The sequence below is a fragment of the Onthophagus taurus genome, chromosome 8 (genome assembly GCF_036711975.1).
Source record: "Onthophagus taurus isolate NC chromosome 8, IU_Otau_3.0, whole genome shotgun sequence".
NCBI lineage: Eukaryota > Metazoa > Arthropoda > Insecta > Coleoptera > Scarabaeidae > Onthophagus > Onthophagus taurus.
The window spans coordinates 6966599-6982587 of NC_091973.1; the positions used below are offsets into that span (position 1 = coordinate 6966599).

The window sequence follows — 15989 nt, forward strand, 5'->3', positions numbered from 1 at the left end:
ATGCGTCTGGGACCTCAGACATTCTAAAATCGTAGAGATATCGGATCGGCAGAAATTAAAGAGTTCGTGTTGATAAATTCTGAGATGCGTGAGTTCACCTCTTCCATATTGAGGTTGGAATTTTTTATGGCGTTTGGAACCGGTCTTGGAATGGGAGACGTTAACTGCAGGTGGACCAGAATACCCAAGTAATCGGAGCACAAATCACTGCAACATGGGATCTTATGTTTCGCGAGCACAAGATCATGTCAGGAGTGGTACTTTGGTTGTTGACTTATTAAATATTTATCTTACTGATAGGACGCAGATAGGAGATGATGTGTCCAGCGTGGTGAGGATTACCACAGGTGTCCCGCAGCTGACTTTACACGTCACAATTTGCAAAACAATTGGAGTATTATAAAATTAATACGTATGCAGACTATTTACAGTTATATTTTTTGTTCCCAGGTATTGATTATCATGGTGCTGTCAATTGAGAGTCAACTCAAGTAAATCCATGTATATGTGTCTCGGTAATGCCAGGGCTAGTAGCAGACCTACAAATGAATGGTGAAATAATCAGTTTAGTTCAAGAATCCAAATGCTTAGGGTTAAGAATAGATAATACTGGATGGATCTGAAAAAGCAACTGTGTGAGTCTTTTGTTCTATCCCAGTTTAATTATATGGCGCCACTCTACCACCCGGCTGTTGATGTGGTGACTTCTAACCGCATACAGAGAGTGCAAAACAGTTGTCTGAGGTATATTTGTGGTATCAGAAAATTTGATAAAAGAAACAAAGAAGAGATCTTCATAGCTTATGTCTCTTCCATAAAATTATAATCTCATGTAAGCCCGAATATCTGTATAAGAAAATGAAGTTCAAACAACATTTATAAATCTGATAGTAAATTGCCAAATGACATGCGAACTCTGAGCTTAGACACATTCAGGAAGAGTTTGATGCGGCTGAGGTTTCAGCAACAAGGGGGAGAATAATATCTGATGCTGGGATATTTACCGCTGGCATGTTGGGATTTGTTGATTCATTTTATATGCTTTTTTTTTCTCATGTTTTCTTTTTTGCTTAATTTTTGTTTTTTTCTTTGCAACCAACTGGGTTGGTATGAGCAGACATTGTCTGGAACCCGCCCATTGTGTTCCTTCTTTAATTTATATTATGAAATAGAAATATGTAGAATGTTATTTGTATTGTTGAAGGCACAATAAAGATATATTATTATTATTATAAACGGTCTCGAAAATGGTGCATTTTAGAGGGTAAGTTGACAGAAATTTTTTTTTCAAATTTTTGAACAAGCTATCACATCCTGAAGTCCTGCGCATACAGTGTGTCCGTAAAGTAACGGATATAGGCGATAAAATCATTATAAACGGTTTATGGAAAAGTCCCTAAAACGCGATTTTAAATTTCTTCCGCCATTTTTAAGCGAGTTGTGACGTCATCGGTATTTTTTTCAAAAGGCAATCCCCCATTTTTATTACGGAATTTTTTTCTGAATCTAATACAGTCAATATTAATATTGCTTACATAAGAAAAGAGTAACTATGGTAACCAATTATTTTAAACAATTTCCTAAGTGACAAAAACTGATTTAGTAAGTAGTTGATATCTTTAATCTAAATCTCTTATCTTTAATATCTTTCATAAGTTAATTTCCAAGAAATTTAAGGATTTACTTTGATTATGTAAAGGATTTTTTAGAAGTATTTTGTTTTTAAGAAATATAACTAGAATTCAGACCTATTCCCAACATATTTTAAAAAAATTTTCCATCATTTTGTAATTATTTTTAAGTACTGAAGATGAAACATTTGTTTCGAAACATGTCTATTTATTGAAATAAATTAAGTATTTTGTTGTTTCTTACAAAAAGGTTTTACTTCTTCCATTTTTTACAACATATCCTGATCACCAACTCATTAGCCAAAGTATGGTGAGCCTAGCTGTGACTAAATTTAAACACCATGGCCATCTCTCGAAGTCTGGCCTACTAAGTGTTGCAAGGGAAGTTCAACAAATCGTGGTTTTGGCTGGGCAAGAAAACCCTCATGTTACTGTAAGGAGTATTGGGCAAAATATCATTCCCATAAAGTAAACCTGATTCACGAGCAATGAATCGTAGTTTTTGCAATAACAATTTTGCAACGAGACCATCAATGTTTAGAAATTTTAACACATTTTTCTAAATATTTTCAATACCATTTATGATGCAAAATCATTGAAAGCTTAATTTTCGCGTATACCTCGAAAACGGTCAATGTTATCAAAATTTTCAAAGAGTGATAAAAGTTTCTAAAATAAACTTTTTATTAAAAAGTCCAAAAATAAAGGTAGGGTTACGAGCGAACAAAAAAGCTCTGATCAAACAAATTTTAGGGACACCTGTATAGCATGGTTGCCGCCACCCGATCAAAGTCAAAATTGGTTCAATGATTTTGCTTGATATTTGTTTACCCTGTACCAAATTTCAACACTCTACCATAAATGGTATTGAAAATATTTAGAAAAATGTGTTAAAATTTCTGAACTTTAATGACTTTTGACTTTTATAATAATTTTTTTTCACGAATCGTCATCATTTTTGCTCTAAGTTAATTTTATGCCCCGAGTCACCGGAACACCCTGTATAAAGAATTAGAATTGTTAATGTGTAATTGTAAATTGATCTTGTTTGATAATAAAAAGGTTAATAGAATTTAGTGATAAACAAATGCTCGATTATATAAAATCAACAAATCAATTGAGTATGTAAATATATAAAAATAATAAAATGATGAAATTATAAGTGAAATTTGAATAAAAATGAATAAATATGATGTTAGATGGATTAGAAATGAGTTTATGGGGTTGATTAGAATGATTTAAGGGAAAGAAAAGGTGGTAATAAAATAGTGCGATTTTGAATTTGGCGCGCAAGATCCGCTTCGCACAAACGTAACCGCGTTTCAGTTGTTTCCCGAACGTTAGCGCCATTACGGCGGTGAGACGAGCAAAGTAAAAAGTAGTGCGAACTTGGTTGGGATATTTCTGGAAAATGCGAAGGTCTATAAATCTTAAAATCGGTAAACGTGTACATGGGAAAGTGATAAAAGCGTGCGATAATAGTAAAATTGACAAACGGGCTACAGTTGGGTTAATCGCTATCTAATATTTGGGCGTAGGAATACGGATTTTCTCCCATAACCTCGACTCGTGTTATTGGAGTGTAGGGAATAAAGTTGAGTGTCAGATGTGTCGATCATTTGGTAAAACCGTAAGTTTCGTGTGGAAAATCGTGGTTTGGGTGCCGCTAACGGATTTATTATGCTACGGCGCGTGGTTCTGGTTAAAGATGTGAAAATAAAAGGCGGAGTAACGGTACGATCAGGGTGTTGGCAGTTCGTAGCCGATCGCGGCCGTTTCTCTTAACATGGCTGCGACACAGGCCGAAAAGCAACAAAATGACGTGAGCGGCGAAAAAGTGCAGCCGGATCTGAATGTTAGGAGCGCGCTGTTGCAGAATGGGACCGATAAAGGTAGCGTTAGGTCTGGTTGTGGCGTAGCGGTGAGTAAAACGAAAAACACCGGCCCTAAAACTCTCGGTTTAGACATGAGTCAATACCGATCCGAGAGCGGCGGCGGCGGCGATAGTGAACAAAGTTTAAACGATTCGGTGCCGAACTCGGAGTATCCCGCGTCCACGGCGGCTGCCGAGGGAGACGGCCACGCCGCCGCCGCGGCCGCAGCAGCAGCGGCAGCCGCAGCAGCAGCAGCCGCCGCCGCCGCCGGCTACGGCATCCCCTTCGGCGAAGGAGGAGGTGCTGGCGGCGTCGGCGGAGGAGGATTTCACTTCCCGCCGCGTCAACCGTACGGCGGCGGCGGCCCCCCTGGCCCTGGTCCGGGCCCCGGCGGACCTTCGGCGGGTTCCGCTCCGGGTGTCGCGAACATCGGAAACATCGGAAAACAACAATCGCCCGGGGGGCCCCCGGTCCACGGGCCGCACGGCGGGCCCCACGCGCCCCACGCTCCCCACGCTCCTCACCAAGTGGTGCCCCACCAAGGCCCTCACGCTCCGCACGGGGCTCAGCCAGCGCCTACTCAGCGCATCTTCTCCGGCCAGGCGATCTCTCAACCTACGGGACCGACGCCGACCCTAAATCAGCTGTTGCAAAGCAACAATCCCGTAATCCGCTATCAAAACAACTACGGACATCCGGAACCCCCTTACGGGCAGACCTGCGGAACTTGGGCCCCGCAGAAACCCGTCGCGCCCTACTCGAACAACCCGCCGACGTCGGTTTACAGAAATCAACAAACGGTAAGTATATTAATTCATTTCATTCAAAACTAATCGCGACGTGCTTAAACGATAAAAAATATCGCTATTTGTCCGTTTAACACGTTTCCCTTGCGAGCACGTGCTTTTTGTTTACTACCGCTCCGTCCGGAATGTGTAAAAAGTCACGACGTAAAAATGCGTCGACCCGACCTAACTAACACCTCGCAAACGCGACCCGTCTCGCATGCGTTTTTTCACATCTCTTCATTCAACCCTATTTCTTTCTTTCTACACCACTCATCTCACCTATCTAAAAGTCCATTATTTAATACATATAATTGCGTACATACTCAATTTCATTTATATATAGTAATTAGGATTGCGCCCAGCTTACAAAACCGCAACGAATACAAATGGAAATATTTTTATCGAAAATTTGGAATTTACGACTTTTGAGTTAAAATTAAATTTTTAACAATGCGATTAGATTCCGATTGCGTATGAGTCAACTATGTGATGATTAAATTCATGTCATTACTTAAATTAACTATCAAAAAGATTATTAATTTTTTGTTACGACAAAGGCCCGTATATAAAACAAGATAGTTTAGCACGGCGTCAGTCGTAAGCAAAAAATCTCCGTTCATTTTTGGGATAATAACATCAATTTGTTGTTGTTGCAGCTCTCGCCTGGATACAGCGGGTCGTCTTCGTCTAGCCCAGGTTATGGTGAACCTAGAGGAGGTTGGCCTGGGGCTCAAGTAGGTGGACAACACGGTCCCGGTAGTCCAGGACCACCTTCTGGTTCCGGTTCTGGTGGCGCGAGTCAACCATCACCACAACCCTCGCAACCACCAAGTCATTCACCTGGACCCGGACTTCCCCCAAGTCCTCAACATCAACCATCTACAGCGTCTTCACATCAGGTAACAAATTTTATTTAAAAAAAAAATTTTTTTTCAATACTTATAATACGATTTAGGGTTTCCCCAATCGGCCTGCGCAACCGACTACTCCAAACGCGCATGCACCAGACCAAGCAGTAAGTAGTGAATCTTTTAGTTTTTTTGTAGTTTTGAAAGTGTGAATGATTTGCCATTGAGTCTTAATCAAAATGGAAAGTTTTGTATTGATTAAATATTAAAAAACATAACTAAAAATTCGATATTTTTATTCAATTTCATATAATAGTTTTTTAAAATATTCTTTTGGGTCATCATCGGTAAACATTAGTTGTCGTGTTTATGAGCGAACCGTGTAGAGTGGCCGATCGTTTTGGAAGCGTTCTTGCAGAATGCGAACGAAGTGCAGTGCGGCGAGCGTAGCAGGCGACGTTGCCGTCTCGTTCGGAAAGCAATCAATACACCGCCACCCCTATAGCTGGTTTTCGCTTGACTCTAGCGGAACTGGCAACGTGGTGGACGTAACGTCATGTGCCGCCGTAACCGTCGACCCACGTGTACCTCTCGCAAATGTTTAAATGTTCCTTAGAGTACACTCGCTTGGAAAAAGATTTGTACGGAGCAGTTGAATAACTCAACACTTTCATCTTGCTTCTTTATACAATTTGTATACAATTTTCAACAAATATATAAAAGTATCACGTTGATTACTAGAAGCGGTAAACTGGATTATCGAACAGTTATCCGTTATGCATTCATTAAAGATGTGTTTTAGATTAGTTCAATGTCACTTGACTAATGTCCTATTTTAATTCAATATGTAATCACCGGACGGTTTATGTTTTATTTTTAGATTGCTATTGTTATATTTTTAGATTATAATTGTGTTATTTTTAAACTTACAATTCACATCGTGAATCGTTCAAGTGGTCAAAATCCAACAAAAAGTCGATAGATGACTAACGTAACATTCAACATTGATTCGATAGGAATTCTAGGAGTGACGTCAAGCGAATACAGTTTTTACATGTTTATAATCATTGCTACCCTTTTCTAGTAAGTTCGAAAGCGGGACAGTCGATCTCTGGGAAAGTTCGCGCGAGAAATACGCGAAGGAGAACAGCTGACGAGTTCATAAACATACGATCTATAAAATATGCGGAGGAAGGTGAATCGACCGTCAGTTTCACGGTCAAGGTCGATAAAAAGTTTTCAAAATAAATCGTTTGCATTCTTCGGTCGTCGGGCTGCTGGCTATTTTTAAACTCGGAAACGAACGAAATTTGCTTTCTCTCGAGCGAACGCCCGCCTCTTGCGTAACTTTTACTTATCGTCAAGATAACTAAACTGAAACCGTTTGTACCTCTTACCGCCACATTACTCAAACACGTGTTTTATATTATTATTATTTTCTTATTATCTTTCTACCATAATAAATAATACTGCATTTAACGGGGTTGGTTTGAATCAATATTGCATTAGTTAGGGAAATTGTGACGTTGTGGACGACAACAACAACAAGAATGACGAGGATGACGAACGAGATCGTTGCACTCGACAACGACGAAACTAAGTTGACCGTGAAGCAGTCGGCCGGAGAATAATTTATATATAGTGCACATCGCGTTCGGGTCGTGGCCCCGCGTTCCACGTCGTGCCACGCGTCCCGTCTGTTCGCGTTGTTTACACCATCGCTCTATTAATTGGGTCAATGCCACTAAATTTATCCCAAAGCGGCGTCAACGGGGATTTATAATTAGGTTAAGGCTGAAATTACGCGTCGCTCATCGGCATATTCGACTTCGGCTTTTGGGAATTCCCTTTGATAGGACGTTAATTGTTTGATATTGATATCGATTTGTTCGAGTTGGTTTGGATTTAAATTCGTATTTGTCTATTGTTACTATATGTGCGATTAGGTATTAGATTGATTTTGTTATTGCAGGATTTGAGTGGTGGTAACAGCAACGATAGCTCTGGAGGAGCGGCCCCGGGAACCCCAAATTCTCAAGGAATGCGACCTACACCAAGCCCGACAGGTTCCACAGGTTCAAGGTCCATGTCTCCAGCCGTAGGTAAGTAATGAATACGAAATCGGACAATTTCGATGGTAAAGAAAGAAAGATAGAAAGAAAGAACGAAAGAAAGGATAAAGAAATTGAGTTGAATATGTATTAGATCGATTAGTGTAGAGCTTGTATAAAAAGGCAAGGTTACATGGGTGTTAGGGGTTGGTTACATCTTATTAGTATTTCTTTTTAATCCATCCGGGAAAAGTTAAGCAATTAAGCTTGGTTGATCGTTTAGGTCAGCCAAACATTCCCCAACCGCCCAGACCGTCGAGTGGGCAATCGGACGGAAGTGGAAACAGTCGAATGAGCCATTCTCCGATAGCGACGCAAGGAAACCAAAGCACTTACCCGCCCCATCACGTCCATCCGGGCTACAAAGGGCACCCCGGTATGGTCTCGCAAGGTGTCGCAGGGCAACCTTTACCTCTTTACCAACCAAACCAGCAATATTCTCAGGGGGCGTACCCCGCCAGGCCACCCGGAAACATGCAGTACCAAGGCTATACGCCTGGTTCGCAAGCGCCCCCGAGTAATCATTTGCCCCAGCAGTATGCGAACAGAAGTGGGGCGGCGCCAGCACCGAATCACATGTCCAACTCGCAGTTTCCACCGTATCAACAACAGTGGCCGGGGACGGCGGGTTCCTCCTCCGGTTCTGGAAATCACGTGGCCCCTTCAGTTTCGGCTAGCGGAGGCAAGAGCGCTCCCGGTGGCGGCGCCCCTCCACAAGCTTCGTCTCCGTCATCGGGATCGCCAAGACAGCCACACTACCTCAAGCAACATTTACACCACAAGATGGGATTCGCGAATGTTACTCCTTCGTCGATGCCCCCGAGCCCGAGCCCTCCGCAAAATTACCACATGGGGCCGCCGACAGTCGGCCATCACATGTCCGGGATGGGACCTCCTGCAAGTATGGGGCCGCCGCCTACCGCTAGCCCATTGATAACAAATAATCATCCCCAACCTCCTCCGAGCTCTACTCCGAACTCTCATAATCAAATGGCATCCGACATGATGGATAACGGTATTACTACGATAGCTAGCGGAAATTTATCTACAAATGTTACATCGGCGGCTGCAGGTTCTGTCACGTCCGTCGTTACGACAGGACCGGACGGAACGCCAGTAGACGAAGGTTCGCAGCAGTCTACATTATCGAACGCTTCAGCAGGTACACTATAGTAAAAAAAAGAACAATTGATTATCACTATTGCATGCCACCCCGACCCCCTTTTTATTTTCTTTTACTTCTGATTTTAATCCAAAATGGTTTATAATAATTAACTAATCCATATTAGCGATTACATGTTTATGCTTGTGGTATTGATTCGTTCTTTTTCGCAGCTTCTGGTGAAGATCCCCAATGTCCTACATCCAAAGTTCGAAAGAACGATATGGGCCATTATAGCCACCCTACGACGCCCCAGAGCACTGTGCCTTCGTCCCCGGCAGCAAGTATGAATTCTCACGAGGAGTACGAGCAACTTAGCAATCCAAGTTGGCCGAGGACACCAGCGAGTCCGGTAATTAGTATTTTTATAATATATTTTCATATTCGTCGAATTATTATTCCGGGCGTATACATTGTTATTATTGAAGCGATATCCTAATCACAACTTACGTGATTAGCGGCGACTTGTACTTTCTTAAAACGTGTTAATTTTTCACGATAACTTTCGTAGTATTGGACGTTTTTACTTTTTGTGTGACTAAATTCTCGTCAGTTTAATTAAGTTGAGTTTTGGGTTTGTGAGAAACTATTTTTGAAATGGATTTGCCTAATTGTACTGATATATGTTAATGGTCAATGTGCATGTAAAGAGGCTGCAATTTGGACCATTATATGGATATATATTATCCAATTTATACTACCTACTTCCCGACGTAAGTATTATATATTTCCTTGGGAACTCAAAACATCACAATTTTTAGTAGAAACAAGTTTTATTCTACTACGTGATTATTTACTAAAACGTACAAGTCGTGTGAATGGATTTTTTATTTTTAAATTTATTTTAAAAATTCTCGTGTACTAAAGTATATTTTGGTATAATTCAAGCAAACCCTTTTCTTGCACATTTACATTTGATAAAATTTTTTGGCTAACTTAGTGGTATTTACAGGTTTTTAATAGTCATGTGCCACCAACGGACACGTACAGATCAAAGGTTTATATAATTTACTTATCTGTCCTACCGCTTGTCATAGCATGCTTAGCATGGTTATTTTTTTGTTTTGCAATAGCGCTTATACTAACTCGTCAATCAATTTAACTGATGCAGCTAACGTTTTAATTCGAAAATTACAGAAAACGGATAGCTTGAGTAAATTATACGAAATGGACGATAGTCCGGAAAGGAGAGCGTGGCTGGACAAACTTTTAGCTTTCATGGAGGAACGTCGTTCTCCGATAACAACTTGTCCCACCATATCGAAGAATCCCTTAGACTTGTTTAGGTTATATGTTTACGTTAAGGAACGGGGCGGATTTATGGAGGTAAATTCATGCGAGATATATCATTGAGGAATCCTTTCTAAGTTTCTTTTTACCATGATTATTAACCAGGTTACAAAGAACAAAACATGGAAAGATATAGCTGGTATGCTGGGAATCGGCGCGTCGTCCAGCGCTGCGTACACGCTTCGCAAACATTACACGAAAAACTTACTCGCCTACGAATGTCAGTTTGATAGAGGCGGAATCGATCCCCAACCTATTATAAGTCAAGTAGAAGCAAGCTCAAAGAAAAAAGGCGCAAAGGCCGCTTCGGTGCCGTCTCCCGGATCTTCAAATTCTCAGGATTCTTTTCCAGCTCCAGGATCTGGCGGACAATCTATGGACGGATATTCTGGGTATGGTTATCCTCCGGGAACGAACCCTGATTTTAATGCACCATCTCAAAGAACTTCCTCCCAAATAAATGCACCGTCGCCGCATGCAGGTAAGAAAACCATTCTTTCTGTATTTGAATGCTACAAAATCTTAGTCAAATTCCTTTATTTATTAATTATTAAGGTGCTGGAAATGCAAATCACATGGGTAGCGCTCCTTCAACAACTTCGAATCCAGCCGGAGGTCCTTCTGATAACGTAAATGTTTCTAATCCTTTTGACGATGTCTCTCCAAGTCCGCCACCAAGAGGAGGTCCGTTCCCAAGTGGAACTCATCCACCGTATTCAGCAGCAACTCCACCACGCCCACAAGGCCAAGGACAAAGTTACGCCGGCCAAGCCGGCTATAATCAATATCCAGGTCCAGGACCCGGAGCTCCACCAGACCAATATTCTGCATACGCTGGTGGAACGGGATATGCTTCACCTAGACCATATAATCCAACACCTTATACCGGTGATAACGCAGCCGCCACATCGGCCACTAATACGCAAGGAGTTGCGGCACAAGGACAAGACTCGTATACGCGCTACGGAATGGCTAACGCTCCAGGAAGCGGATACACAGCAAGGACTGGGGGATACGGTGGACCACCACCTAGTAGCGGTGCACCGCCCCCAGCTCAACCACCTACGCCTTACGCGGGACAACAAGAATATTATTCGCCTAACCAACAGGTTAGTAAGATAATAATAGATTAGTTTTTGTTTTTTAATAGAATTATTTCTTAGAATTATCCGGGACAACAACCAAACGCTGGGAGTGGAAGTTATCCTGGGGTGCAACCTCAAAACAAAAACATGCCTCCGCCACCAAGAAGACATCCGGACTTTGCAAAGGATCAACAAGGTTACCCACAGTATGGTCAACAGAGACCCCAACTTTACAGTAAGTTGAGATCAATTTTGTTGACAATTTAAAACAATTTAAGACTCACTTTGCTTTCTTACTTTATTAGCCGGTTGGACGAATAATAATCAATTTAGAAGTCAATACACACCAGGTACGGGTGGCCAACAATGGAATCAAGGTAATAGGCAACCTGGACAATGGGATAGATACTCGCCTAACCAAGGATATCAGCCGTCACCGCAAGGAAACCAACCGTGGTCGGGTATACCAACGCCCGGAGTGCCACCAAATTCCGCGTTGAGACCACCAATGGGTCCGCGGCCAGGAAAACCCTTCAATATGCAGCCACAACAACCGGGTAAAAGTGCGCAAGCGCAGGTGCCGCCATCGGGTTCGTACAACCAAAGCCAACTTCCGAAACGAGAAATTACGTTTCCACCTGAAAGCGTTGAAGCTACGATGCCGGTGCTTTATCGTAAAAAACGAATATGTCGAACGGATTTGGGATCGATAGACGCCTGGCGCGTGATAATGTGTCTACGTTCAGGTTTACTTTTAGAGAGTTGTTACGCGTTGGACGTATTAAACGTACTGTTATTTGACGACTCGTCAGTGGGTTATTTTTGTTTGAATCAGTGGCACGGTTTGCTAGATCTGCTTTTAGAGCATTTACGAAAAAATTTATCCGACATGTTTGACGGTCCTTTCCCAAAGGTCGAAAAGGAGAAGGATAAAGAAAGTACCGACGAATCGATAGAAGTAGAAGTGGACCTTGGGGGTGTAGTGACTCCAATAGACCCTGATAACAGAACTTTAGTGTTGAACAAAACGGAAAATTATACACTTAATAGTAGGAAAGGGTGTCCGATAAAATTAATAGATAGAAGCGAAGATATATTCGTTAGAGATCATCATAAAAATTGGGATACCAGAGGAGACGCGGCAGGTATCGATTTACTCGCCGAGGTAATCACCGATCCTTGGCACCAAATGTCGGAACATATACTTCCGACATTTCAAGCTGAATTCGGACGAATACCATTCAGCAGAAAATTGGAAGAAAAAGCTAAATCGGAGACGAAGCCTCCCGTGTCGTCGTCGTCGTCACCGTGGATTGGAAAAGAAGTGGAAACGCCTCGAACGCCGCCTCCGCCGCCAGACGTAACAAATATTAGTGAGAAAATAAAGCGAAGGACAAAAACTTTAAGTGATGTGATATCTCGAATTAAAAAGGAGTCCGCGTCCGAGGAAAACGGAACGTTACCTTCGGACATTAAGGGCCGCATTAAGACTGAACCCGCTAGCGACGAGCCGAAAGATCTGAAGGCGGCGACGGTAGCATCGCCAGTTACGACTCCCACAACAGCAACAACTACAACGGCAACCGTTGTTCCTGCCGCAACAACAACCGTAGGCGGCGTTAACGGAACTGGAAATAACGCCAACGGTACCTGTCTCAACATTAAGGATACAGCATGCACCTTAAAACGGCGCCGTATGTCCGACTACGAAGACGAAGCCTACAGTCGTGATGAAGCCAGTTTGGTTTTACTTACGGAAAGTCAGGATTGCGTGGGTAGACGATGCATCTGCATATCAAACATTCTGCGCAGCTTGACATTCGTGCCTGGGAACGAAGCCGAATATGCGCGCAGTTCTACGTTTTTGGCATTAGTGGGAAAATTATTACTATTCCATCATGAACATCCACTGCGCACACTAAAAACTAGAAATTATGATCGCGAGGTAAGATCTAAATATTTCGATTATTTATTCTTATTAGTCTTGTGATTGTTTGAATCGAGATGTTTATAAACTGTTTGCTCTTAGGAGGATGCCGACTTCTCGGATTCTTGCAGTAGTTTACAAGGCGAAGGAGAATGGTGGTGGGATTTCCTGCTGCAGATACGAGAAAATATTTTGGTATCAATAGCCAACGTCGCCGGTCAAATAAATCTGGATCAATATCCGGAAGAGGTAGCTCGGCCGTTATTGGACGGATTGCTTCACTGGGCGATATGTCCGTCCGCGCAGGGTCAAGATCCGTTTCACTCTGTGGGTTCGTCGTCGTTGTTGTCGCCCCAACGGTTGGCGTTGGAAGCGCTCTGCAAATTGTGCGTGACCAATAATAACGTGGACCTGGTTATTGCGACGCCACCGTTTTCGCGTTTAGAACGGCTATGTGCGGTATTGACGAAGCACTTGTGCCGGTCCGAAGATCAAGTATTGCGGGAGTTTTCGATAAACTTACTACATTATTTGGCCGCAGCCGACAGTTGTATGGCACGCGTGGTCGCGTCTCAGCAGCCGTGCGTTTCGCTGTTGGTGGCCTTTATCGAACAGGCTGAAATGAGCGCGTTAGGTGTCGCCAATCAACACGGTATATCGGCCCTACGCGAAAACCCCGATTCGATGGGAACTAGTTTGGACATGCTTAGACGTGCCGCGTCCACGTTAGTTTTTTTAGCGGAACATCCGGATAATAGGCCTCTACTCGTTCAGCAAGAGTCGCGTTTGCTGGCGTTAGTGATGAGCCAAATACTCGACCAGCAGGTGGCGTTACTTTTGTCGAAGGTGCTGTACAAGATATCCCACAGCTAATCCCCTTGTAGATACTTTTGCGGCCTTTGGACTGTTTCGGACTGTTTTTTTTTTGGACTGCAGACCGTGTACAGAAATGTATAGAGTGATTTAAATGAAAAATAAAAGAAATAAAAATAAAAATACTTCTACCTAATCTACCGATAATTAAGTGAAAAGTGTGAGGTCGTCAAGTGTCGATCCAAGAATAATGTGGAGATTTCTAAATACGATTTCTCCGTTAAAACTTATCCGACGTAGTATAATCCGTGTACCATTTTGTAAATTAAGCAATTGTCTTTCTGGAAGAAAAGAAAAAAAATGAAAATGTTATACATTCATGTTAATTATGTATTTATTCGTTTCTTTCAAAGCACCACACCACCTCGTACTTGTACACTGTCTCTTTAACTACGCTTTGCGAACACCGCGATTATTACGAATATCGCGAACACCACCGGCCAGACCCGCCTTTAAACTGCTGGCAATACAAAGTGACCAAGAAAAAGACTGGAATAAAGCTTCTCCTTTCATTTTTACCACTAGTTTTTCATAGTCGTGTCGTTCTATACCCTATCACTTTTCCATATGCTTTATCATACGACCGAGGTTTTTTTTTTGTTTTCATGTACAAACAAAATTTTAATTGCAAATAAAAGAATTCATTGTATGTGTATATATACGCGTACACGCGTGCGCTGCTCATACAAACGCGTGTGTGCGCGTATACGTGTATATTTTCCCTGTATATACGCTGTATATAGTTAAAAAACAGGTACATATATAAATATATATATATAAATAAAATTGCGTTTGTATGTATCTCGAAAATAAAAAAAAATGATGAAAGTTTTCAAAGTACAATACGATCCTTGAACAAATAAGACCTTTGAACATAAGGCAAAGTATATGTTGTTGTTGTGAAAACGCGGTGGCCTGTCCGTTTACATTTGGTATGCAGTTCTTTTTTTATAAATAATAATACATATAAAACGTGTAGACGTGCAGCGTGATGGAAAGTGATGTAAATTTTTAACTTCCAAAGTTTATATGAAATGCTTTGGCAACTCAGCAGGATAATTTTTAATTTTTATTATTTTATTTTGTCCGTTTCTTGTGTAGATTTTTTTGTGCGATTCATCCACTGTTCCGCTTTATTTAGTTATTGTTACTACGGATCTTGTAATTAAATAGGAATTATTTTCGTATACGTTATTGTCGTGTTAATGCAACATCTAGTGTATTATATAGTTATTTTTCCTGTAGTTTGAATACTTTCTATTATAATAGTTCGATATCGAATGATGTAAATAATTTCCATTTTACATAAAATAATTCTTTTATTAGTATATCTTTCGAGTATTATTATTATTATTATATATATTTTTGTTTATTATAACATCGACAGGAAAAATTTTACCTAGCGAATATGAGGTTAATCTTTTTTTTAATTTCTATATAAATAAATAATATAATAACTGAGCGGAAACACCTTGAAAATATACGAAAATTATGATAATGTAATCAAAACTAGGTACATTTCCGTTATGGCCACACTATCGTAGTTGCGATGTGTATAATTAATAAAACAGCATTTATAAAAAGACTTTTTTGAATAGATTCTTCTTTAATTTTCCGTTTTTAGTTCCTTAGAATAAACCTCTCAAAAACAAAATCGATCAAATTATAAATTATTCTTTCAATTATTAAAAAAATTAATCTAAAAAGTATCTATAGGTACTGGGTGGTGCGGTGTTGAGTATGCCTGATGAAATTTTCGTTTTAATTCTTATTTTTATTTGAAATTTTCATTTTTTATCCATTTTCTCCGTCCTCTCCCCAATTTTAACGGTTTTTTCCATTACCCATTTTTTTGTATGTGGTATAATTGTGCGAATGCTTTATATATGTCCCTTATGATTAAATAAATGTACAAAAGAAATACCAACCGTGGTGTTTTTTATATTATCAGTTGTTACTTCTATGTAAAGAAAAAAATGAGACCGTATTTTTGTTTTCGTATACGATGCAATATATTCACAAAGTGAAACAAAACAACTCACGAGACACCCACTTTTTAGCTATTATTGTTCTATTGAGGGAAGTGAAGCGACATAATTGACAAGAAACGTAAAAGTAAATATACTTTAATTATGGACTCTCAAAAAAATGAGCAAAGTAGTGGATCATACGGTAGATTTTGAGAAATATGTAGTTTAAAATATGTGGTGATATTTTTCTGGCTGTAGGTAATACTCTCAATTAATTAATTAATTAGTGTAACTATAATTACATAATTTGTAATTAAGTAAGTATTATATATATATATATAGTATACATATATATTTTATATATATATATAAAATTTATTTTTAACTATGATTATTAATATTATTGTTCGTTCGTTATATCGAATATTAT

At 40.5% G+C, this 15989-nt stretch overlaps 1 protein-coding gene across 3 annotated transcripts; it reads left to right on the top strand.

Moving 5' to 3' along the window:
* Positions 1-2970: 2970 nt before the first annotated feature.
* On the top strand, positions 2971-15516 carry LOC111419209 (trithorax group protein osa). Of its 3 annotated transcripts, XM_023051987.2 has the most exons (13): positions 2971-4305; positions 4950-5192; positions 5249-5308; positions 7114-7243; positions 7476-8414; positions 8588-8766; positions 9367-9411; positions 9552-9740; positions 9810-10185; positions 10260-10813; positions 10868-11024; positions 11095-12734; positions 12819-15516. In XM_023051987.2, the coding sequence occupies exons 1-13, from the start codon at positions 3418-3420 to the stop codon at positions 13587-13589; spliced, it is 6171 nt and encodes a 2056-aa protein (XP_022907755.1). In that variant the 5' UTR covers positions 2971-3417; the 3' UTR covers positions 13590-15516. The 3 variants fall into 3 exon arrangements, with proteins under 3 accessions (XP_022907755.1, XP_071054653.1, XP_022907756.1); XM_071198552.1 differs by lacking the exon at positions 9367-9411; XM_023051988.2 differs by lacking the exon at positions 7476-8414 and having other exon boundaries at positions 2972-4305.
* The last annotated feature ends 473 nt before the right edge of the window (positions 15517-15989 follow it).

What these genes read in the sequence shown, in the direction of transcription:
- LOC111419209 (XM_023051987.2), top strand. Translation starts at nt 3,418, where the DNA reads ATGGCTGCGACACAGGCCGAAAAGCAACAAAATGACGTGAGCGGCGAA. An exon ending in ATTATTCGCCTAACCAACAG is followed by an intron (nt 10,814 to 10,867) that starts GTTAGTAAGATA and finishes ATTATTTCTTAG; the next exon opens with AATTATCCGGGACAACAACC. An exon ending in ACAGAGACCCCAACTTTACA is followed by an intron (nt 11,025 to 11,094) that starts GTAAGTTGAGAT and finishes TTACTTTATTAG; the next exon opens with CCGGTTGGACGAATAATAAT.